Source organism: Capra hircus, chromosome 8 (genome assembly GCF_001704415.2).
Source record: "Capra hircus breed San Clemente chromosome 8, ASM170441v1, whole genome shotgun sequence".
NCBI classification, from domain to species: Eukaryota; Metazoa; Chordata; class Mammalia; order Artiodactyla; family Bovidae; genus Capra; species Capra hircus.
In genome coordinates, this window is record NC_030815.1 from 99,652,720 (window position 1) to 99,678,598 (window position 25,879).

The 25,879-nt window shown below is 39.4% G+C and overlaps 1 protein-coding gene across 1 annotated transcript in view; it reads right to left on the reverse strand.

The window, feature by feature from the left end:
• The window catches only part of SVEP1 (sushi, von Willebrand factor type A, EGF and pentraxin domain containing 1), a 210,261-nt gene continuing 188,784 nt past the window's right edge, over window positions 4,403-25,879 (reverse strand). The window contains 8 exon segments of the mRNA XM_013966263.2: window positions 4,403-4,622; window positions 9,652-9,745; window positions 15,561-15,656; window positions 17,420-17,515; window positions 18,714-18,884; window positions 23,818-23,871; window positions 23,874-23,993; window positions 25,162-25,335. Coding sequence (XP_013821717.2) covers window positions 4,601-4,622; window positions 9,652-9,745; window positions 15,561-15,656; window positions 17,420-17,515; window positions 18,714-18,884; window positions 23,818-23,871; window positions 23,874-23,993; window positions 25,162-25,335 — 827 coding nt within the window. The 3' untranslated portion in view covers window positions 4,403-4,600.

Consider the following 25,879-nt stretch of genomic DNA (forward strand, 5'->3'; position numbering starts at 1 on the left):
GCCAGGAGATGGGCAGGGTGGGGGGGAGGGAAAGTCTGAAGTTACTGTCACTGTTTTAAGGTCAGAGCTAGGAGAGAATCATGAGTAATTAAGTATAATTCCTCCTAACAAAAAAGCAATGCTGTTGCTATGTTGGTTGTTAAGGAAGTACAATTCTGATGTAACTTGGCTGGTAAATTTCAAGTATTGTTAAGTGTCTTGTCTCTTATGTTCCCTGGAGCATAAAGCACAAGCATATATTCTATAAATACACTGAGAGTTTTAATAACTGATTTAAGTTCCTTAATTTGATCATCAGCAAATATTTCCCTTTGGTGTATATATAAACAGCTCACGATTGATATTTCCTCTTGGTAACAGTTTCCATTTTTATGTTAACCTACTAACCATCTTGCTCTGAACTTTTCTCTCAAGTTTCATTCTAAGGAGAGTTTAAATTACATGGAGGCATGATTTTTAAACTTATACAAACATGCCAATGCTAATGCCAGATTAATTAGGGAAAACAGAAAGATGATATTATACTCATTCGTGTGGGGCTTTTACTTCATTTTCATGAATTTAAGTTTATTTTATATGAATATTAAAGTATATTTAAGAATGTAAAAGTAATACATGTTCATTGAAGATAGAAATAAAGGGAAAATTGGATGAGATAAAAATCACCATTGTTTTCTATCTTAGGGAAAATCATTATTAACAAAGTTTGTAAATTTCTATGATTATTGTATATGGATATTCTACACAACTGAAAGCACATTATAAACACATTTTATATACTGTTTTCCACTGAACACTATGCCATGATTTTCCCTGTTATTAAAACTCTTTGTAAATGTAATACTTAATGGCTTAATAATATTTAATCTTATGAATTCCATAACCAATACAATGAATTCCATAACCAATTCCAGGAATTTTAGTCATATAAATTGTTGCTGATTTTTAATATTAAAAATGCTGGACTTCCCAGGTAGTCCAGGGGTAAAGAACCTGTCTGACAATGCAGGGGGCACAGGTACAATCCCTGGTCTGGGAAGATTCCACCTGCCACGGGGCAACTAAGCCCTTGCACCACAAACTGGCTGAGCCTGTGCTCTGGAAACTGCAAGCCACAACTACCGAAGCCTGAGGGCCTTAGAGCCCATGCTCCGCAACAAGAGGAGCACAGGCTTCTGTAACGGGAAGCCTGTGCACAGCAACTGCAGAGAAGACCCTGCTTACCGCAACTCAAGAAAGACCAGGCATAGCACTGAAGACCTAGTATCAGTTCCATTCAGTCACTCAGTCGTGTCCGACTCTTTGTGACCCCAGGAATCGCAGCACGCCAGGCCTCCCTGTCCATCACCAACTCCCAGAGTTCACTCAAACTCATGCCCATCGAGTCGCTGATGCCATCCAGCCATCTCACCCTCTGTCGTCCCCTTCTCCTCCTGCCCCCAATCCCTCCCAGCATCAGAGTCTTTTCCAATGAGTCAACTCTTAGCATGAGGTGGCCAAAGTACTGGAGTTTCAGCTTTAGCATCATTCCTTCCAAAGAAATCCCAGGGCTGATCTCCTTCAGGATGGACTGGTTCCTACCATAATTTTCCTGTAACTTCTAAACTAGAAGATCATTTTAAGTCTTTAAATTTTTTAGATAATCAATATTTAACTCCCCAATCCACCTTGAATTTATTTTTATGTGGTGAGAATACAAATTAAAGGATTTTCAAAATTTTACCTACTGTCTAACGCCAGTGACCTAACTTTCTAATATTTTACAACAAAAATGTCACTGGTTGCTGATGCTTTCTTGATGACGTCTGAGTTTTTAAGCAGAATATTTAAACTTGTAGGTATATACTTGCACACTGATGTATTCATGTTTCTCAATGCACCATTTCAATTCCTACAGATTTTAATACTGGACAAACACCTTTACTTCATATTTTTTTTTAGAAATTGAAGAATTCACAGTGAATATATTTAGTACTAAAGGTTTAAAAAATAACATTGTTCTGTAAACTGGTACGGCCACTTTAGAAAATACTATGGAGGTTCCTCAAAAAACTAAAATTAAAGTTGTCATCTGACCCAGCAATCCCATTCTTGGAAACCCAGGAAAAACGATAATTCAGAAAGATACATGCAGCCTATGTTCACAGAAGCCTGTTTACAAAATCCAAGGCAGGGAAACAAGCTAAATGTCTACCGACAGATGAATGGATGAGGAAATGCAGCATGTATACAACAGAACACTGCACAGCCATCAAAAAGAATGCAGGATGCCACCGCAGCAACACGGATGGACCCAGCGATTATCACACTAACTGACGTCAGAAAAAGAAAAACATATGCTATTCCACATATGCAAAATCCAAAACATGACTAAAATGGACAGACTCACAGACAGACGAGAGAACAGACTTGTGGTTGCCAAGGTGAGGCAGAGTGGGGCAGGGATGGACTGGGAGTTTGGGACTAGCAGGTGCAAACTATCGTATATAGAATGGATGAACAACAAGGTCTTATTGTATAGCAAAGGCAACTATACTCAATATCCTGTAATAAACCAGGATGGAGAAGAATACGAAGGATATATATATATATATATACTATACATACACAGTATATGGACATAGATGCAACATATAAACATATACTACATAAATATATATTGGCTTCCCAGCTGGTGCAGTGGCAAAGAATCCGTCTGCCAGTGCAGGAGATGCAAGAGACAATCCCTGGGTCAGAAGGATCCCCTGGAGTAGGAAATGGCGACTCACTTCAGTATCCTTGCCTGGAGAAGTCCATGGACAAAGGAGCCAGGTGGGTATAATCCATGGAGTCACAAACAGTTGGACATGACTGAGCATGCATAGACATGCCTGCATACGTGTGCATGCATGTACACACACACACGTAACTGAATTGCTTTGCAGCAGAAATTAACACATTATAAATCAACTATATTGTAACATAAATTTTTTTTCAACTGCTTTTAATATTATTTCCCTATGAATCACATTTTTAGTTATGTAGATCCTTGTATCACTTGCAAACCTCACTCCTATGATGCTTTACTTCCTTGTCCTGTCTGCATAACTCAACTAATATAACTTACTGTTAGGTATAGATCTTTTAATCTATTTCAAACTAACCCAATACAAACTTTACCTAGTAGGTACATTTTCAGAACTGAGTTTTGCTTTCAACTGTAGTAGCTTTCCCTAGCTTAAAACTTCTGGTACCACCCTGCTTTTAGATTTAGGATTTGATAGTTTTATGATCAGAAATAACAAAAATCAACATAGTTTGGGAGTCGATGGGGGCATCAATTAAATAAAAGGAATACTCATAAGCGTGGAAGACTGGTCAAGAGGATAACTGTCGGAAGAAAGAAGGAAGACGAGTCAATGGCTGGCGAAAGAGGAGACAGTGAAGAGAACCATTCGGACAGTCAAGATCTTTATCATACGTCTCTTCACAGTGATACAGTGAGCTCCGGGCCTTATGTGGAGGCAGTTCTCCCAAAGGATGAGATGAATTGACTGTGATTTTCCTATTTTAAACAAAATGCAGTGTTGCGGCTTTCCTCCCCGCCAGCCCCCAAAGCCTGACAAAATCTTTATCTTGGTAGAAGGATCGTGATGGAGTTAGGGGGAAGCAGTGGGAATTGAGGGGCAGCCCAGCTCTGCCTTAGGCAAATTCAGTTCTTTTTTTTTTTTTGGCAGGTGGAGCCAGGAGCACAATTGTGGCAATTTCCCCCATTTGCCTTTTCCTTTCCCCTTTTATGTTGTGTTATTCCAATCTCCTTTCTCCCAAAGCACTGAGCGGTGGGATTATGACCCAGAAATGGCCTCTCTGTTCATCTTCCAGTTCTTGCATTTCTTACTCCAGCTGAGAGAAGGAAGTGAAGCACTTTAGCTTGTGAACCATGGTCATGTTTTCCCCTCCCCCCCATCCACTAAGTTGATGCCCACAGCTTTCCAAATGCTGGAGAAGGAATTAGTCAGTCTGCCCTCAGCACCAGAACAGTGTTCTGCATGGAGGATAGTAGGTGCAATAGTTACTTTCTAATTAAATAAAAGGAAACTTTTACTGTTACATATATTGTAGACATGATGGATCCAGCATGAAGGGGTCTCCTTTGATGTCATTTCTCAGTACATTGCATGTAATCTCATAACATGCTGGTAGCACCAACCACGAATCTTTTTTCCCTCACAAAATGGCACTACTGGAAAAACATTATTTAGTAGCAAAATATATTTTAATTGAAAAATCATTTTAAGTAACTGAATAAAAATGTATACCAGGAACCTTCCAATAGACAGCAGAGTATGTACATTTTGTGAGAATGGAGCAGCATCTATTTAATATATTTTTATATAGAAAATACAGGCATATTTAAAAATGGAAACATGTAAGAAGGTATGTCATAAGAAATAACAGACTATAACACAAAATAAAAAGGTCAACCCAAAGTAACAAGTTGACTGAAATGAGACGAGACCCAGCACCGTGTTGGAAAGTCTTCATGTAAATTGTGCGATGTCCAGGACTGCCAGGAAGAGATGATCCTGCATTTCAGGAGAGCTGGTTGGTTGTGCGGTGGTTAAAACCCAGTCCTCCTTTTCCTAGAACAAAAAACAAAGATTCAACAGTAAAGAAAGGGGAACAGCTGTTTGGGGGCTGATTAAAACACAACTGAAAGTCTCAGATACCTGGCATCATCTGTGATGTGGTCTGGATGGATGGGGGTCATTCCTTGAGAAAACGAAGGGACACAGAGAAAAAGTACTAACGTACACAGCACTCTGGAGTTTGAGTCCTGGCTCTGTCCCTAGTTTCCTGTCTGAAAATCTGCTCATCTGTAGAACGAGGGCTTTGGACTTTGTGAACCTAAAGGTCACTTACAGAATGAACTGTCTATGGTTTTTATTGATGGCATTTGTTTAGGATCCATTTTCTGTGCACAGTCAGAGGAAACATAGTATCTTCCTTGAGGACTGAACAATCTGGGAATAATTCATCAGTAGAGGAGGGTACAGACTGAGGGACTTAATGAATGCCACAGGGCACTTCTCCACCAGCTGTCACGATGCCTGAATATTGCTCTGTCAACCAGCTAAGTCGCTTCAGTCATGTCTGACTCTGTGAGACCCTATGGACTGCAGTCTGCAAGCCGCCTCTGTCCATGGGATTTCCCCAGCAAGAATGTCGGAGTGGTTTGCCATGCCCTCCTCCAGGGGATCCTTCCAACCCAGGGATCAAACCCGTATCTCTTAGGTCCCCTGCACTGGCAGTGGATTCTTTACCGTGAGCATCAGTTTTTATGTCTTTATTAAGCATGAGGGAGACAAACTTTAAGGCACTCAATCTTGTGGAAGAGAAAGAAGTATTTGTAAACATTTATTGCTTTGATTTCCCAGAAAAGCTTTCTCTCCATCCCATTTCAGGAAATTATATTCCACCTTTCTTCCACCCTTTACCTAAAGGCATGGTAAAAGTTTTAGCAAAATGAATTCCACATTAGAATAACCCAACCTAGGATCACCATTGACTGATCCATGGTGGGCCCTTGAATTAATCTGGACTAATGAGTTCTTCTCCTGCAGTTTTAAAATGGGTCAGCATACTATTTCTGTGGGCAGTGGGTCCTTCCACATGAACTGAGATGCAGAGGAAAGCGCTCTGCAGCAGGACAATGGAGAAGATGTTGGAGACAGGAGGTGAGATGGGAGGGGAGAGACTTCAGATGTCTTCAAGTCCTCCATCTGCTTGCCCTCATGCTCAACCAACCCATGTATGGTGTTCCATATGAGGTCCCATTATTATGATAACAGATTCCTTTCTTTGCTTAAGCCACTTGGAGTTGTAATAAGAGAGTCCTAACTAATACAGGTCTCCCAGAAAAACCCATCACAGTATAAGAAAAGGCATTTGATGAGGGCTGCTGGGTCTTCTGGGTTGACTTTTTCTTGAATTTGAAATCATTTTTTAAAATTCCTTTATCAAGCTTTTGAATTAAAAAAATCTAGATTTTATTACCTTTATTAATAGCATTTTATTGTTTATAAAGTAAGTTATTTCTGGACATCCTCTGGTCAAGAAAAAGTTCCTATAGGGGTAGTTGACTCTTGAATAATGCAGGGGTGAGGGGCGCTGACCCTCTGAGCAGTCAAAAATTGGTGGATGATTTTACAATCAGTTGGTCATCTCTATCTGTGGTTCCACATCCACAGAGTCAGCCAACTGAAGATTGTATAGATCTGTATTATGGATCTATTGGGAAAAAACCTATATATAGGTGGACTCACGCTGTTCAAACTCATTTTGTTCAAGGGTCAATTGTATTTTGATATTAGGGAACCACACAAACTCTGAGCTGCCTTCATTTATCTGTAAGATGAAGTAGTTGAAACAAAGCTTAAAATAAGAATGTTACAAACACTTTCCTGTTCCTTTTTGAGTCACTATCATTCTTATTGTTTCTATCTTTGCTTTTTCTTTTCTTTGCTCTCATTATTTCCCCAGAAATCCTCTCCAGTTTGATTCTCATTTTCTTAAGTTCTTTCAACTCTGCTCTCAGGTAAAACTATCATTTTTATGTTAGAAACTTCTAAATATACTTGTACAATCCAAATTTGTCCTTCAGGGTTCATTTTTTTTTTTCTCTCTGCAGAGATGCATATACTTGAGTTGATATGAAGAAATTCATTAGCATGAAACAGATATTTTCAATAATTAAGTTTGTATTTAAATAGATTTTTATCTTGGCACGTTGACTTTAATAGTCCAATCAAAATTAAGTAAAAGGACATGAAAAAAGAATTACTCTTTTCAGTTAACTGAATTTTTCACTTTAAAAAATGAATATGGAAATACCCATTTTTTCAATGATTCCTATACTATAGAAGTAAATGTACATAATACAAATCTAAGTGATGTAATTATAATGATGTATATTAAAAATTTTAAATAGTTGTAATATTCCAACACTGCAATATTTATGAGGACAATGTTATAATATTGAAAATATTTTATCAATGGTATGATGCAGTATGTAATCAAAATGATATGGTATTGGCATAAAAAACAGACCACACATTAATGAAACAGAATAGAGAACCCAGAAATAAATCCACATATATATGGTCAAAAAAGGAGGAGAAACAGTAACAGCAGTAAACTTTGGAGTTGAAAGGACAACACGCTTGGGAGTGAAGGGATTTCCTAAGCTGAAATGGGCAAACTTCAGTCTTCCACTGTGTTTTTGCAGTATTCTATATATAATTTCCTGAATATGTAAATTTAGTGACCATTAGCTAATGATCATTTCATGAGTGACAAGTCCAGCAGTACAAAATTCACAGTATTCTGTCCCTAGCCTGTCATTCTTTTTTCATTTCAGCTGCATGTTAAGCTGGAAAGATGATTTATTGATCATTCTAAAGATGTAACATTGTTTTGTGTTGGAGAAGGCAACGGTGACCCATTCCAGTACTCTTGCCTGGAAAATCCCATGGGTGGAGGAGCCTGGTAGGCTGCAGTCCTTGGGGTTGCTAAGAGTCAGACACAACTGAGCGACTTCACTTTCACTAACTTATGGTAAAATAAGTTACCATAAGTTCTTCTTTCTCCTAGGAGAAAAACAGAGGCCATAGGCTCCTTGACATCAGCCTTGGCTTTTTTTTTTTTTTTTTTTAATTTCCCATCAAAGCAAAGGCAACAAAAGCAAAAATTAACAAGTGGGACCACATCAAACCCAAAGTTTCTGCACCACAAAGAAAAGCATCAGCAAAATGAAAAGACAACCTTACTGAATAGAAGAAAGTATTTGCAAACCATATATCCTATGAGTTAATGTTCAAACTACATAAAGAACTTAAAGCTTATATGAGAAGATGCTCAGCATCACTAACCATCAGGAAATACAAATTAAAACTCAATGAGATGCCATCTCAAACCTGTTAGAATTGCTATTATCTGAAAGGCAAGAAATAACAAGCATTGTTGAAGATGTACAGAAAAGGAAATTTTGTGCACTATTAGTGGGAGTATAAATTGGTGCAGCCACTGTAGAAAATATGGAGTTTCCTCAAAAGATTTAAAATAAAACTACCATGTGATCCAGCAACTCTCTGGGTATTTATCCGAAGAAAATGAAAACATTAATTGGAAAAGATGTCTGCACTCCTATGTTCATTTTGGCATTATTTACAATAGCCAAGACATGGAAACAATCTGTGCCCATCGATGAATGAGCAGATAAAGAAAATTTTCTTTATAAACCACACACACACACACACCTCACAATGGAACATTATTAAGCCATAAAAAGAATGAAATCTTGTCAACTGTGACAAATGGATGGACTTTGAGGTCATTAGGCTAAGTGAAATGAGTCAGAAAGAGAAAGACAGATACCGTATGATTTTGCTTATATGTAGAATCTAAAACAAAAACCAGAACCAGACTTACAGAGAACAGATTGGTGGTCAGCCAGAGGTAGAGGTGGGTGGGGGGCGGGGTTGGGCAAAATGGGTGAAAGGAGTCAAAAGGCACAAATTTCCAGTTATAAAATAAATAAGTCATGGGAATAGTATATATAACACGAGTGAAGTCACTCAGTCGTGTCCGACTCTTTGCGATCCCGTGAACTGTAGCCCACCAGGCTCCTCCATCAAATACTGGAGCGGGTTGCCAATTTATTCTCCAGGGGAACTTCCTGACCGAGGGATCAAACCCAGGTCTCCTGCATTGCAGGCAGATGCTTTAACCTCTGAGCCACTGCACATGTGAAATTTGCTAAGAGCAGTAGATCTTAAAAGGTCTCATTTCAAGAAAAAAAATTTTTATAACTACATACATGGACTTACATAGTTAACTATACTGGATGATCACTGCACAATATGTACACATAGAAATATTGAATCACCATGTTATACTAATATACTAAACTAGTATAATGTTGTGTGGCCATTACACTTCAATAAAAAGTTTATGATATTTAAACTTTCAAACTATTTCCCCTTTATTTTGGGATAATCTTTTCTCAACTATGATATTTATCTGCTTACAAATGAGAAACCAATTGCTAGAACACATTTTTACATAAATTTTCTTCTAGTCCATTAAATACGGACTATATATACTGTAAAAAATATGGACCAAAATTTTGACCTTTAAAAATAAATGTTCCTTATCATCAATTTCAATATTATTTTTATTATAAATAGGGATGCAAATGGACATCAGTAAAACATATTGAGTTTATCATTTATTTGCATCCTTCCTTATGAAGGGTGCAATCTACCATTCAAGAAGGCATTAACTTGTTTAATTAACCCCTTTTTCTTTGTCAAAAAACTTCATAAATTTGCATGTCCTCATGCAGAGGCTATGCTAATCCTCTAAAATTGCGTTGTTTCAATTTTGGTATTTGTGCTGTAATAAATGTGTGTTTTTGAGGAATCATTGTTGTATCTGTCAAATATTAAGCAATACTTCTTCATTTGGCTTTAGTTCAAATCTCAAAATGGATATTTCTGGATACAAAATGCTTACCTTCAAACCAGAGATATCTTCTGGCTCTTGGGGCAACTTAACTTGAATTTCAGTCTTCTCATGCTGTAGATAAACAGCGGTTTGGGGTTGTCTTACCTGGAACAGTCACGTCCTGTCCATGCCGAGAGACAATGGCATCGGTTTGGTCTTACGCATTTTCCACCATTTAAGCAGGGAGACTGGCAGACAGCTGGGATGAAAAATTCATGCATTTACTTAAGGAATACTAAGCAATCATGAAGATGCGCATGAAGACACGCAGAATAAGATTTGACTCTGCTTTCTGCTCCAGCTGCCACCATTCCGCATGGACTGCATCCTGCCAGTTGGCTCAATCTCACATCATAATGTGGTATCACCTCCCTCTGTACTTCCAAGCAAGAATTGATCTTTATATTTAAATCCCAGCTTAAGTTCTACCTGCATACTGAAACCTTTGCTGATAACTCCGAGTCCACTAATTTTTCTCTTCTTTAATCCTTATTTAAGTAACTAATTTGACACTGTTTTGAACTGAAAAGTATTCATATGCTCAATGAGACTGTCAAGCTCTTGAGAGAGCCAGCAATGAACTCTATGACTGATGAAGTCGTTATATCAGATGTTAATTCTTAGGATGCTAGATCAGGCACATAGACTGGCTAACATAACAAATGATTCAAAAGCCCTTTGTGCTTGTTAGGAAATGTATTTCATGGCTTTTACCAACTTTAATTGGAATTACAGAGCCTGGGGTTGAGTTAAAAATGAGCTACTGATGTAACCCTGAGTGAGAACTGAGAGATTGACTATACAGTCATCTTTCTCACAGGTCCATAGTCTCAGGGTCAAACTCTTCTTCTCCATGAATCTACTTGTTAAAAAAAACCTAAGGACACTAAAAATAGATGAAGACCAGCCAGTTTAACAAATCAAAGAAATAAATAAGATGCCTGTTCAGAGAAAGTTGGAAATGAGGAACATTTCAGTCTCATTATAGCTTGGAAATGCAGGCTTCCCCAGATGAAAAACTCATCTTTGGTGAGAGATAAAGAAATGTCACTTCTTTATCACTCATTCATAAAATATTGGGAAAACATCGGCAATGCAGGCACTTGATAAGCACTGAGAAAGGACAAGAATGAAAACACCAGTCTTTGCTCTTGGCGAGCTTTCTTGACAAGCAAGCCAACAAAATGCACATATTTGCAATATAACAAAAAGGAAATTATGAAATGAAGCAGGGTCAAGAAGGGCAAAAATAAAACTCAATAATCTACAACTGAGTCTCCACAACTGCTTGCTAATATTAAAAAATCACTCCTTTTCAAGAGCATAATGATTCAGCAGTAATTGACTGTACCAATAATTTTTTTTAATTATTATTTTTCACTTCTCCATGTAACAGCCTAACACCTTCCTCCTTCCTTGTAACATGGGTGATACCAATGTTCCGTTCTGGGCACCTTCTCATGCCACCTTCTGCACAGACTTCTTTTCTTTTCCTCCACAAAAGTTTTCCAGTGATGACTAATATCTATCTTCAATATAGTGTATCTTCTGGGAAAAGACATCATCCAGTTGCCTGTCAGCCCTCTCCCTTGTATGTTCCAAACTCAGTGTGTTTTTGTGCATGTGTGCATGCGTGCTCAGTCATGTTCAACTCTTTGTGACCTCATGGACTGCAGTCTGCCAGGCTCCTCTCTGTCCCTGGAACTTTTCAGGTAAGAATAATGGAATGGGTTCCCAGTTCCTCTTTCACAGAATTTATTTTCTTAACTCCTTATCTGTACCTTCAACCTCAACTGTCCTTAGTGTTAAGTGTGTTAGTCGCTCAGTCGTGCCCGACTCTTTGAGACCCCATGAACCGCAGCCCTCCAGGCTCCTCTGTCCATGAGATTTTCCAGGCAAGGATACTGGAGTGGGTTGTCATTAACTTTTTATCTGTATCTTCAAACTCAGCCCGTACTTAATTAACTCCTTATCTGTACCTTCAGGGCTCTTCCTTTTGGGTTCTCTGTTTCAGTAAATGGCACCATCTTCCACTCAGAAGCCTAAACTGGAAATACCAACCTTGACTCTCCTTAGACCTTTATTTCCACAATAAATCTATAGCCAGGCAGTGCTGATTCATCTATCTTCTCTCAAATATATCCTTTTTGGTCACCATTTCTCTAGACGGCATTGAATGTGAAAGTGTTAGTCACTCAATCATGTCCTACTCTTTAGGGCCCTGTGGATTGTAGCCCGCCAGGCTCCTGTCTATGGGATTCTCCAGGCAAGAAGACTGGAGTGGGCTGCCCATGCCTTCAGAGGATCTTCCCGACCCAGGAATCGAACCCAGGTTTCCTGCACTGCAGGTAGATTCTTTACCTCTTGCCAATTCAGGCTGGGATAAGTCTCTAACAAGTCTATTCCTAAGTCTTGCTTTCTGCCCTTTTCTGTACTGTTCCCAAAATAATTTTTCTAAAAGAAAATCTAATCACATGATTTTCCTGCTTAAGTCCCTTTAACAGCTTCTGTGGCTTAGAAGGCATAATTAAGTATGCATGGCACTTCCTAATCTGGCTCTGCCCAGCCTTATACTTCACTTCCGGTCATACCCCTCCACCGCCTCTATGGCTTCTGCTCTGGCTCTAGTTAGCTGATCAAGTTTGTGTTACACGTCTATGCCTTTGTCTGGAATGAGCTCCACCTGGGGACTCCTCTTGCTCTTCCTTTGATTCTATGCTTATGAAGCCTTTTCTGAACATCTACTGGACTTTCCTGGTGGCTCAGACCATAAAGTGCCTGCCTGCAATGCGGGATGACCCAGGTTCGATCCCTGGGCCGACAACTGAGCGACCTCACTTTACATTTGCGTGGTTTACTCATTTTACCATTGATCATGTAGAGAGTTCAATCAGCCTCCAGTCACATATTTATAGGCCATTCTGCTATAGGCCATTCTACATCCCTTCTTCTTTTCTAGGCTGGATTCTGGAGAGCAAGAGCTCCTGTTTTATAACCTTTTGTATGTTTAATACCTAATGGATAGAAGTGGGATCTTTGTTGAGGTAGCTGCAGCAAAATTGAATAACATAAAGACCATATGGCTCATGTCAGTAAGGTGCTTAATGTCAGGGAGCTAAGGAACTAAAAGAAATACAAATAAGTCAGATCAATTGAGCTTTAAATGGCATGTGTGTGTGTGTGTTTAGTCCCTCAGTCGTCTCTGACTCTGTGTGACCCTATAGACTTTAGCCCGCTGGGCTCTGTCCATGGAATTTTCCAGGCAAGAATATTGGAGTAGGTTGCCATTTCCTCCTCCAGCGGATCTTCCTGATTCAGGGATTGAACCTGTGTCTCCTGATCACAGATAGATTCTTTACTGTTGAGTGACCAAGGAAGATCCTTAAATGGCATGGTTCTAGCTAACTGTGCAATATCTAGAGATCGAATGTTAGGAAACAGATTTTCGTGGTAGACAGCAAGTTTAGGGATAAGAGGAAACTTGGGCAGGGCTTTGGAGGTGAGTTTGAATAGGCAGTAGCCATGTCTGCAGGGGACAAGATGTGATTGGCAGGAAGGGAAGTGAGTGCATCAGGTGTGCTGGTTCCAGTCCACGCAGCGCCTCAGGAGGCAGAATCTGGGCTGGATGTGGAGACAACAAGCAACCATCTCAGGTTCTTAAACAGGGCAAAGATATCCCCAGAGCTGTGTGTAATGGTGTTATTTTGGAAATAGAAATGTGAAGGTTAAGCAGTAGACTCTGGCAGTGATCCAAAGGGAAGGTCTTCTACTAGTTGGTGACAGTGGAGATAGAGTAGGATGCAAGAGATACGGAGTGGGAAGGAACAGAAAGGAGTGCTGAGACTGGCAGATGAAGGGGGAGGGCGACTTGAGAGTGTCTCCATCTGGAAGCGTGCTGCCAACACCTACAGAGATAAGATGCCTGGGAAAGGGCAAAGCTGGTTTGCAGGTAGGTTCAACTTTGTATGCATGAGAAATATAGATAAATATCAAGGTTGGGGGCTCCCCTGCAGGCTCAGTGATAAACAATCTACCTGCCAATGCAGGAGACATGGGTTCCACCCCTGATGCGGGAAGATCCCACGTGCCTAGGGGCAGCTAAGTCTGTGTGCCACAACTACTGAGCCATGCTTCAGAGCCTGGGAGCTGCAACTACTGAAGCCCAAGTGGACCACTAGAGCCTGTGGTCTGCAACAAGAGAAGCCACTTCACTGAGAAGCTAGAGCAGTGCAACCAGAGTGTAGCCCCCACTTGCGGCAACTAGAGGAAGGCCCGCACAGTGACAAACACCCAGCATAGCAAAATAATAAACACACAAAACATTTTTAAAAAAATCAAGGTTGATTTGTGATAAAGCAATACCAAACATTACTTTAAGACTTTTAAACACCTTTTGCTCTAGCCCTACTTTTTCTTTTATTTTTATTTCATTTTGTTTTTCCCAATTTTTCTTGAGGTATTTCAAATTGGTTCCTTTCCTCTATAACCAACAGAGTCATAACCAATGTAAGGCATTAAAGGAATCTAAGTTGTCTGTGTTTTCCATAAAAAGTTTAAATAATGAGTGAGAACGTGGGATGGCGATATCAGGTTTTAAGGGGTGTTACAGGCTGCAGTTCATGGGGTTGCAAAGAGTCGGACACGACTGAGCAACTGAACTGAACAGGCTTCTTTGAGACTTTAGTGAAAGTTATGAGCCCACTTATACAGCAAGAAACATACATATCAAACTTTTAACGTAAGAGTGAAATGTCATGGGTTCCTACAGCACCCAAAGCTCATCTATGGTACTCTAAAATCAACAAGGTTTACAACAGAGCACTAGTGATAATACAATCAGGAGTCAACTACTGTACCATTTCATTTGAAGTCTGCCTTTTCTCTGATGAAAATAAAAATGGAGAAATGCAAAAAAAAAAAAAAAGAGTTTCAAATAAAAGCTTCAAATTTAGCCTCCAGTATTACATTTTTCCTTTCCTACACTCATGGATGGCTTACTTTCAGCTTTATGTGGGGTGGCTGCCCATCTGATTTTGGGTTTTTGCAACTTTGACTCCCATTTCCCTGATTTGCTTCTTAATAGCCCCTCTCATCCTCCCAAACCTCCCAGTTTGGAGGCTAAATTATATAGTCACTTGAGCCTTAGAGTTCGTGACAAGCTCTGGTGTCAGTTGGCCTGCTCTGTTTTACAATTAACCTCACTAGGAAGTGGTGTAATTATTATTTACAAGAGGAATAGTAAGGGTTAGAGTTAACGCAAAATAAATACAGTGAGTTCTATGCTTTTAACAGTTGCCTGACAATTAGGACATTAAGAAGGTAAAAAAAAAATCTATCATTTTAGACTGTGGGATTATTTAGACAATTACTGAAAAACCTGTCATATGCGGGCACTATGCTAGCTACTGAAAATATAAAGATCATAAATATCCCAGCCCACCAGTGGCATATAATCTAGTGAGGGCAGGGAAAGATCAAAATCAAGCAGTTAGATAGCAAAGTATAGCGGATAGGCAGGTATTTGAGTATGGGTTGCTATGAGGACATGTCTATCACCAATTAAATCAACAACAGTTTGTCACTGTCTTCCATGATAAGGAACCATCTCTTGTTGTTTCACTTTAACTTCAATTGCATTTATTTAGAGCCTGTTCTTTCTAAATAGTTACTGTGAATTTAGTGATTTAGCTTCATAGAGATTTAAATATTCTTCTGAACTTCTACATTATGTTTTGTCTACATTCTGCAACACAGAGCAAATGACATGCAGAAGGCTGACCAATGAGTTAACTCAGATGCTCTTATTTGTCATTCAACCCTGAGAGGTGTCTCTGAGGTAGACATAGGTTGAGCATTGAGACCACCATTCAAGGGACCATCCTGAGGAATTCGTGAGAAACCCTGATACCCTTTTGATTTACTGCCACCTCTGAATCTGAGTCACACTCATCGGCGTTCTCTACGGTTTCATGGAGTCCAGGCACCAAGAAAACCAACTATGACAGGACGCCTACCTGTATGACAGCGGGACCCTGTCCAGCCAGGTGAGCAGTCGCATTGATAAGGGGCCGCACAACGGCCGCCGTTCAGACACGGAAGAATGCAGATCGCTAGAAAGGAGATCAAAAAGGACTGGATCAAAACCCACACACTCAGACATGATCGAGTGTTCAAAAGATATTTTCCGGGAGGAGTAAAACCTTAGATGACCCACTAGATAACCTTCCCGTATATGCTGTGTTTATTAATCAGTATTATTGGGAAAACACAATCCAGAGAGTCATTCTCGACCCTTAGCCTCGTGAAGCCTCGTGACTCCAATGCCAAATGCACTCTTTCCAAGAGGACACACCGAAATCGATGCCTGCTAAGTGCTCTGCTTTCTCTTCACAAAATAAGCAGAATGTTTTTTTATTCATTATCGTTTCAAATTTCCATTACAAATTACATAAAATGCTCTAAGAGGGTTTGGCTGCCTTGAGGTTCTCTTTTTGGCTATAATTAAATATGAAGATGGCAGTCAGATAAGCTCTTCCATGGGCTGGTGTGGGCAACACTTTAGTAGCTGCCATCCTTTATTTCCTTGGAGCTGAGGCCTAATGGTGACTGAATCTGGCCTCCCTGACATTCTCCATGGCAATCATTTCTCCTACTAGAAATCACTGAGCTCTGTAAAGAGGTGTTATCTGTTTAAAAGAAGTGAGACTGTTTACTGACTTCGTATTCAAAGCATTGTTCTCAAGACCAAAACACTGACACAGGACTTAGTTGGAAATGCAGAATCTCAGGTCCTGTCTTGCATCTACCAAATCAGAACCTGCACTGACTCTCTCCCAGGTTGTCTGCAAGCACAGGAAAGCCTGGGAGGCCCTGATCTAATGCACTACAGGCACATGTTCAGCGAACTAAGCCAGGCCTGTCATGATCCTTGGCGTTCTAGCAGGTCACATGTGGAAGCCCTAAGTAGGAAGGCAGGACTGGGGAGAAGAAGGAAAAATTCTCTTCTTTCTGAATGACTGCGAGAACACTTGCTTTGGTGAGCTATTAGCAGGCTTAACTGATTTCCACTGTATATTTTCCTTTCTAGATTAGTTGAAATACTTACACTTTAAAAAGTTTTGGAATTTCTAATAAAATGTCTGGCCTTAGAAAAAACCGATAAAGACCAATGGCCATCATATTAATGACTCAATGAGATTAATAGATGCCCAATAATTTTATCCATGTGTAAAAATATTTTTAAAGATTTTGAAACAAAGTATAGTTTAGACATTAAAAAAAATTAAAGCCACTTTTTCACATTCTCCTGGAAACTCAAATTTAAATGTATTTTTTCCTGAGGACTGAAATTCTATATTAAAGTATCAAGCATTATATAGCTACTGGAGTACCAATTTATTTTTTTTAATTGGAAAGAGCTACCCTTAATGAATGATGGGCTCCCTATCTTACCTGTAAAGTATAATTTTATGCAATGCCATGAATTTATACTAACTGTAGCAAGAAGCAGCACAGAAGATAAATGGACTTGAGATAAAGGGAGACCAAGGTTGGGAAACTCTTTATTATAAGCTCCTCCCCAAGAAGGTTCCTGGAAATCTGTGCCAGTAGGCAGGTGGAGATGGCCTTAGATGGATCTTGATAACTGTATTTTCAAGGTCTGTAATATTCTAGATCTTCTGCAACTAAATGACATACATAGATCAGCTCTCAGCCCTTTGTCTGGTCTGTTACGGGATTTAAGCAAGAAAATTCCTGCCACCAGTAAAGCCAGTTCCTAGTAACACCCCTAAGTTGGCAGCTTCCAGGCAAACCATCGGAACTCAAAGTAAAATCTCAGGACACAATTTGTAAGATATAAGGACAGACTCACGCTCTTCACAGAGGCGACCCATCCAGCCATCTGGACAGGAACAAGCATTTGGGCGCTGGCAGATCCCTCCATTCTGACATGGGAATCGACAGACAGCTGGAAAACAAGCAGGATGGGTCATAAGTCTGGGGAATTCAGGAAGGCAAGGCTGGTTGTCAGAAAATAGGATTGATCATTTACATTTCAGAGTATTTCCTTGAATGAAGTCTTAAGGAAGAGAAACGAAACCCAGTTTCAAGATTTGGCTGGGGATGAACGTGAGGGGCTCAGGAGGGACATAAACAAGTTTGGGTAGTTCTGAGATTATAACTATTAAATGTTTTAGTAGTTTGGGGATTCAGGGCAAAAGAGAACAAAGTGGTTTATATAAAAGATTGTCTTCGTTGATCTGGACCAGTGGAAATGCCTTTCTAGGAGATTTGAAAATTCCCTTAAAGGAAGCCTTTGATGGCTAATAGCTCTCTGGTGATGCCAGTGATCCCCATTCTCTTAAAGAAGTGAAGACGCAAACAAGTAAACAGACACACAACTCTCACTTGACTTCTGACTTTAAGTGACACTTGAGCTACTTCTTGAGGAGGTAGCTCCTCAGCACCCCTCTCGAGAGGAGTCTGCATATTTTCTTACAACCTATGAGCTAACAGGCACATGAAAAGATGCTCATTATCACCAGTTATTAGAAAAATGCAAATCAAAACTATAATGAGGTATCATATTGGTCAGAATGACCATCATCAAAAAGTCTAAAATAATAAATGCTGGAGAGGGTGTGGAGAAAAGGAAACCCTCCTATCTTGCTGGTAGGAATGTAAACAGACACAGCCACAATAGAGAACAATGTGGAAGCTCCTTAAAAGATGTAAAAATTTACTATATTAGTCATGATAGGATCCCATATGGGGCCTCATTCCTTATGGGGCACAGGGGTCTGCTAAGGATGGCTGGTTAGAACTGGTATCTGTACTGAAACACCTGAGTGTTCAGGAGGTTGACCTCATGACCCAGTCATGACATAGCCCTGCCTAGCGACTGGAGAACACTCCTAAGATCTGGAGAGAAGACTTGCTTAAGGAGCCATGTACTCAGGAAGGGGCCAGGTACTGGGCCAAAGGTCTATGTGCAAGCTTTCAAAACTCCAACTTGTAAAGTTAAGGAAAGTAACACACATGATAAGAGAAAACTGAAAGCCAAGGAAAGATAAAATAGCATGCCTACTAGTTGTTGGCCATATCAGGCTTCCATATACATTTTCCTACAGCTTCACTAGTAACTAACCATTCAAATATCTCCTTACCTCTGCAGACAGGAGGTGACGTCCAGGTTCCATTCTCTAGACAAACACTCCTCAGGGAACCCTCCAACATGTATCCACTGTAACAGGAGTAGGTGATCATATCCCCATACTGATAATGTACGCCTCGGGCAATTGCATTCTCTACATGAGTTGGTGGACCACATGAGATTTCTATAGGAAAATAAACAAACAAAAAATAAGCTTTCGATACTAACTCAGCCAGTGGAGAGGAGAGAGCATAGTCTCACTTCTAGGACTTAAAGAAGAAAGATAAAATACACAAAGGTAACCTTTTTAACTACATTAAATCTAAAAGATACCAGAAACTAAAAGCATCACCTGCTGCTCTGTAGAAAAATTAGATGTACAAGATCAAAGGTTTTGCCTTCTGATTAATATGTTGAAGCTGAGGTATTTTATACTCAAGGCACGAAGTCTTGTCTTCTTATACCTCACCAAAGAGATATAAGAATTTCAATGCAGGATGCTTAGCTTATCAGATAAGAAGAGAAGTGGATGCGGATTATTTACAGCCTATCACTTTAAAGATCACGATCTGCAGGAATACAGATTCCATCATGGCTGTTTCATCAGTGCCTAGAACAGGGCCTGGGGCAATGGGCTCTCAATAAGTATTTGAAAAATGAGTAAAGGAATAAATATTGTCTCTAACCTAAAGATAACTCCACTTACACAGCTTGACGGGGTTTATGAAATTCAAGCTTTCACATTAGTTTCCCTCTTTTCAAGACTATAAGCAGTGACCCTCTTCTTTTGGAATATGTAAGACTGAAGGATAATTGTCTCTTTTAAAAGTGCATGCTTTGAATATTTAAATAAAAATGTTTATAACTAATTTTGCTTTGGGAATTTTATGGGGATAAATTAGATAACTAGAGATGTTCTGCAGTGCCTCATACAACAAGGGCTCGATTGGAGCCAGGACGCTCATCAGTTTCCATTTTGTACAAGGCTAACTTTTAGATGAGTTTTCATGAACTAGCTTTTAAAAGGCCACTTTCTGGCCATAATACCACTTAAAAACTTGCCAGAGGCCATGATCAAATTTTTGGATTCTTCTAAATTTTCTTTTCCTTCTAAGGTAGTTAAAAACATTAATTCAATCAGTCACATATCAAATAAACATGCATTCATGCCTTACTGTGTACAAGAAACTGGAAAGAAATAAATGAAGAAAACGCTGTACCTTTGCTCAAACAAATGGGTAAAGACAGACAAAGAAATACAGTCATATAATTTAAAAACAGCTGTCTTAGAGGCCTGGTTACCATACTGCAGAAAATTGAGGTCAGTGTAACTTATGCTTAGGGGATTGTCAGTGACAGTGGTCTTTGGACTAGGTTGTTAAACTTGAATGAATCAGAGGACTATGGCTCCCAGGTTAGAGGAACAGTAGGTAGAGAGACAACAGTGAGCTGCCGGTTGGTTTACAGAAGTGGTTATCAAAGCAGAGATTTCAGGCCACCTATGTGGGAATCAGCTTGGATTCTTATTAAAAATGCAAACTTCTGGGCTTTCTGGCTTATGAATCTGTATCTTACATACTCTCTCCAGGAGATTCTCATGTCCACTGAATTTTAATCACTGATTTGTACTGATAAATAGCAGGATGAGGTGAAAAAGATGAGGAAGGTGGCTAATTCAGTCTCAGGAAGGATATTTGTTCTAAGCCACAGACCTCCTGTCTAATAGAAAATGCAAAAGAGGAACTCAGGATAACAAACAACTGTGGAAACTGTCTCCTCTCCTAGGCAACCCCTGATCTTCTCAAGAATATTGAGGAGTAATTAAGCATGCACTGAAAGGCCATTTGTAATAAAGGCATGTCCCTCCTTGCTGTTGCTTCCGGTGCTCTGAGTAGTAAGTCTCTGGGAGCCAAGACCAATGTGAGGATATGCGGGTAGAATCAGGCCACTTGGCTCACTTTAGTTCAGGCTAATGGCTTTAAAGTAGCCTAGACAGTCTGGCTTATACATATTTAGTTCTTCTCACTTAACTGGGGGTAGATTTCATCAGGATTTGGAAACCAAATCCCCAGCTTAAAGTATGATAAACACTTTCTTGGGATAAAATAAAAACTCTAACGTTGCAGTAGGCTGCTGGTGGAAAATTCAGGGGTTTGGGGTTATTTTACGCTATCAGGAGATAGCAATATCATAAATATATATCAATTCATTAATTTTTTTAAAAACAAACCTATAAGATAGGAATTTCTGGTGCTATTTACAAATGAGAACTCCAAAATTAAAGAAGTTAGGGCACCAGCATAAGTTGAGGATTAGGACATTTTGAGGACAGAATACAAACCCAGGAGTGTAGGATACTGGGCAGGGAAGATGCATTACATGTGTTAAGATGTATCAAGAGTTCTAAAAAAATGAACGAAATAATGCCATTATTATTAACAATATTATTACTAATAAATAATGAAATAATACCGTGAAGGAAAGAATGCCATTCGCAGCAACTTGCGATTATCATACTAAATGAAGTAAGTCAGACAAAGACAAATATCATATGATATTGCTTATATATGGAATCTAAAAAAGGGTGTAAATGAACAAAACAGAAACAGACTCACAGACACAGAAAACAATTTTACAGTCATTAAAGGGAAAGGAGTTGTTGTTCAGTTGCTAGTTGTGTCTGACTCTTTGCAATCCCATGGACTGTAGCACACCAGGTTTCCCTGTCCTTTACTATCTCCTGGCATTTGCTCAAACTCATGTCCATTGATTGGTGATGCCATCCAACCATCTTATCCTCTGTCACCCCCTTCTCCTCCTGCCTTAAATCTTTCCCAGCATCAGTGCCTTTTCCAATGAGTTGGCTCTTTGCATCAGGTGGTCAAAGTATTGAGCTTCAGCATCAGTCCTTCCAATGAATATTCAGGACTGATTTCCTTTGGATTGATTGGTTTGATCTCCTTGCTGTCCAGGGGAATCTCAGGAGTCTTATTCAGCACCACACTTGGAAAGCATCAATTCTTTGGCACTCAGCTTTCTTTCTACTCCAGCTCTCACATCCATACATGACTATTGGAAAAGCTATAGCTTTGACTATATGGACCTTTGTTGACAAACGGATATCTCTGCTTTCTCATATGCTGTCAAGGTTTGTCATAGCTTTTCTTCCAAGGTGCAAGTGTCTTTTAATTTCATGGCTGCAGTTACTGTGCTCAGTGATTTTGGAGCCCAAGAAGATAAAATCTGCTCCTGTTTCCATTTTTTTCTCCATTTGCAATGAAGTGATGGGAGCAGATGCCATGATCTTAGTTTTCTGAATGATGAGTTTTAAGTCAGCTTTTTCAATCTCCTCTTTCACCATCACCAAGAAGCTCTTTAATCGCTCACTTTCTGCTACTAGAGTGGTATCATCTGCATATATGAGGTTGTTGATAGTTCTCCTGGCAATCCTGATTCAGCTTATGATTCATCCATCCCAACATTTCACATGACGTACTCTGCATATGAATAAGCAGGGTGACAGTATACAGCACTGACGTACTCCTTTTCCTATTCTGAACTAGTTTGTGTTCCATGTCCAGTTCTAACTGTTGCTTCTTGACCTGCACACAAGGTTTCTCAGGAGGTAAGTAAGGTGGTGTTCAATAATTCTCATCTTTTTAATAATCTTCTACAGTTTGTTGTGATCCACACAGTCAAAGGCTTTAGTGTAGTCAACGAAGCAGATGTTTTTCTGGAATTCTCTTGCTTTTTGTATGATCCAGCGAAAGCTGGCAATTTGATCTCTGGTTCCTCTGCCTTTTCTAAATCCAGCTTGTACATCTGGAAGTTCTCAGTTCACATACTGCTGAAGCCTAGCTTAAAGGATTTTGAAAATTACCTTGCTAGCATGTGAGATGAGTGCAACTGTATAGTAGTTTGAATATTCTTGGGCATTGCCTTTCTTTGGGATTGGAATGAAAACTGACCTTTTCCAGTCCTGTGGCCACTGATGGGTTTTCCAAATTGGCTGACATATTGAGTGCAGCACTTTAACAGCATTGTCTTTTAGGATTTTAAACAGCTCAGCTGGAATTTCATTATCTCCACTAGCTTTTTCATAGTAATGCTTCCTAAGGCCCACTTGACTTCACACTCCAGGATGTCTTGCTCTAGGTGAATGACCACACCACTGTGGTTATCCAGGTCAAGACAGGGTTAATCAAGGTTATCCAAGTCATTAAGGGAAAGGAGGGGGAGGGATAAATTAGGAGTTTGGGATTGACAGATACACAGAAATATATATATATAAAAAATAGCATAGTGAGCTGTATTCAATATTTTGTAATAACTTATAATGGAAAATAATTTGAAAAAGATTATATACAGATATATTTAACTGAATCACTTTGCTGTCCACCTGAAACTAGCAACCCGTAAATCTAGTATATGTCAGTAAAAGAAAAAAATAAAACAGCAAATGCTTATGTATATTAAAATATTTTAAAATAGCACAAAGACATGTCAAGAGTTGTCACAAGGCTGCAAGAGATGCTGCCAGACTGTTATGTATCAGCACGGTGCTAGCCCACAGGTTCTCCAGTTGTGTTTTTAGGACCAGCAGTATTGCCATCAACAACACCTGGGAAACTGTTACAAATGCAAATTCTCAGGCCTCAGTCCAGACCTACTGAGTCAGATACTCTAAGGTGGGCCCTGTTTGTACCGTGCCTGCTAGGTGGTTCTGATATCCACTCAAGTTGGAGAACTACTGTGAAATAAATTTTCTATTCCAAAGCCCATTAATGGATAGTCTAGAGACTCGACAATGCGGAGAAAAATACGTATTTTACATTTAACATCCTGCCCATTCCTAGAAAAGTGTGATTTGAAAATCTATTCAAGTGCATCCTGGCCAGGCAGGTTTTAGCCTAGTTCTGATAAGTGTCTCTATGTTTGGATTTCAAATTAAATTTAAAAAAGTTTTTTTTTTAATAGCAACACAGAAGTTGATGACCATGATAAGACAGAGACCTAAATATTTACATATAAGTTACTTGATTGAAAATAATCTCAGGAAGATGAGAAAATTTCATTCCCCACTAAGTAAATTCACTGGCTCCCACGTGTCCACTTACTTTCACATTTGGCACTTGTCTGCGTCCACGTCTCATCAGGGTTGCACGTGATATACTCTGGCCCCGGAGCAGGAAGCCTTCCCTACACTTGATAGACACGTTTTGATCGACATAGAACTCCTTTTCAGAAAGCACAGCATTCTCAGGGATCACAAATGGGACAGGGCATGGATTTGCTGTTAAAAAGAAAAGAAAATGTTTACTGATATTGTCTCTCCTAGTTCATTTCTTTGAAGGCAGAGTATGAACTCTGCCCGAGTTGAGTTCCCAGTGATGATACTATGAGGCTTCAAAATATAGAACTTCAAACATTAAATAGACTTATTTTGCATCCCCATGAAATTATTTGTCAGGATAAAATAGGTAAGATCTGAAAACATCAAGCTATTCAACCACTAATGCATGGTCCTAAAATTCTAAGATGGCAAATTAAATGCTCGTTCACAACTGCAGCCCTTCACCAGTGAAACCCAAGCTGTGCTGGAAACCAAGGAGTATATCAAACATCCCCTTCATGTTTGAAGACTATTAAGAACGTGGGATGAACGCTTCCTACTGCCCCGGCACTTTCTCTTACTGAACATCCTTCAGAAGGATGAGCCAGAGAAAAGTCAGACATTTCTCAGAGAGCTGAATATAACTTTAGACCCATACTACTCTATCAGAGCATCAGAACTTAAATTATAGAGTTTCCCAGGCTTTTTGGTAAAAGTGGACTCATTTTTCTACGGGTCTGAAGGAAAAACAGGAAGTGTTGCTTTAGTGTGAGAGTGTGATGTGCATACAACACCGATTTCACACAATTTCAGTTCTTCTAATTTTCAGTGGGCACAAAAAAAGTCCTTTGTGTGTAAGAAGGGTGTCAGCTGAATTTCAAAGCTTTGATTAATGTGTTGTAATACTTTAAACAATAGCTAGAGTTTTCTCAATTTATACCTTGCTTGGGAATATTGTTTTCATTTCAGTGGCTATAGCTAATTATCTTCATACACTATATTTATGTTTACTTTATTATATTAACATTGAACATTAAATATATTTTCTTTCATCACTCCTATCACATGTAATTCATTATACATTTATGTCAAATTTTTTTAATTAAGTTGCATTTTCTGTGAGTGTTTTTGGACTTGTACTCATCCAAGGAATCTTATGAAAGCTGATTCTCAGACAGGCTATTTTATATAATTCAGTTGATTTTTGAAACATTCCATAGTATTCGGCTTGGATATGCAAAGATTTCTTTCTCTGGGCCAATCTCACTTATCAATGGAGTTTCTACTATGTTTTAGACAGCCGGGGAAACTGAATCTGATTTAAACCTCTCCTATGGTCAACACACACGTTTGCAGAGAGGAACAGGGTGGCTCCAAGTCCCATTTTCTGTGCAGGAAGCCTCGGGCGCCCCTTCAAGGCTGTAGCCTCTGTTGCAGGAATATATCACGCTGGGCCCACTGGTACTGTTTTCAACTTCAGCTTTCCCATTCAGAAACTCAAGTGGAGCTTCACACATGATCTCTAAGAAGAAAAAGCAAAGCCTCATCTTAAATCTCCCAACGCTCTTCTTTATACAGGGAATTTATATCACTTATTTGATAATTTAGAAATAAAAAACCACAGAGAATAACAGGATTCACATAGTGTGCTATTACTATCTTGCATTCCAGAATAGAAGCTATACAAACCATTATCATTGTAGTTTGAATTAAACCTGCTGCAAAATGGAAACAATCCCCTCACCAACCCCAGAAAGAAACTGAAATAGCTCAGTCATGTCAGACTCTTTGCGACTCTTTGATTTTCCAGGCAAGAGTACTGGAGTAGGTTGCCATTTCCTTCTCCAGGGAATCTTCCCAACCCAGGGATCGAACCCAGGTCTCCCACATTGCAGGCAGACGCTTTACCCTCTGAGCCACCAGGGAAGCCCCCACCATAGCAGTTTCCTATTTCAGACACGTTTCCTTTTCGTTCCCCTCTTCCCTCCTCTGTACATACATTCACTTTTGATCATGTACTGTTTGATCATGAACAACTGGAACAAAAAAAATGCTATTATCTGGAA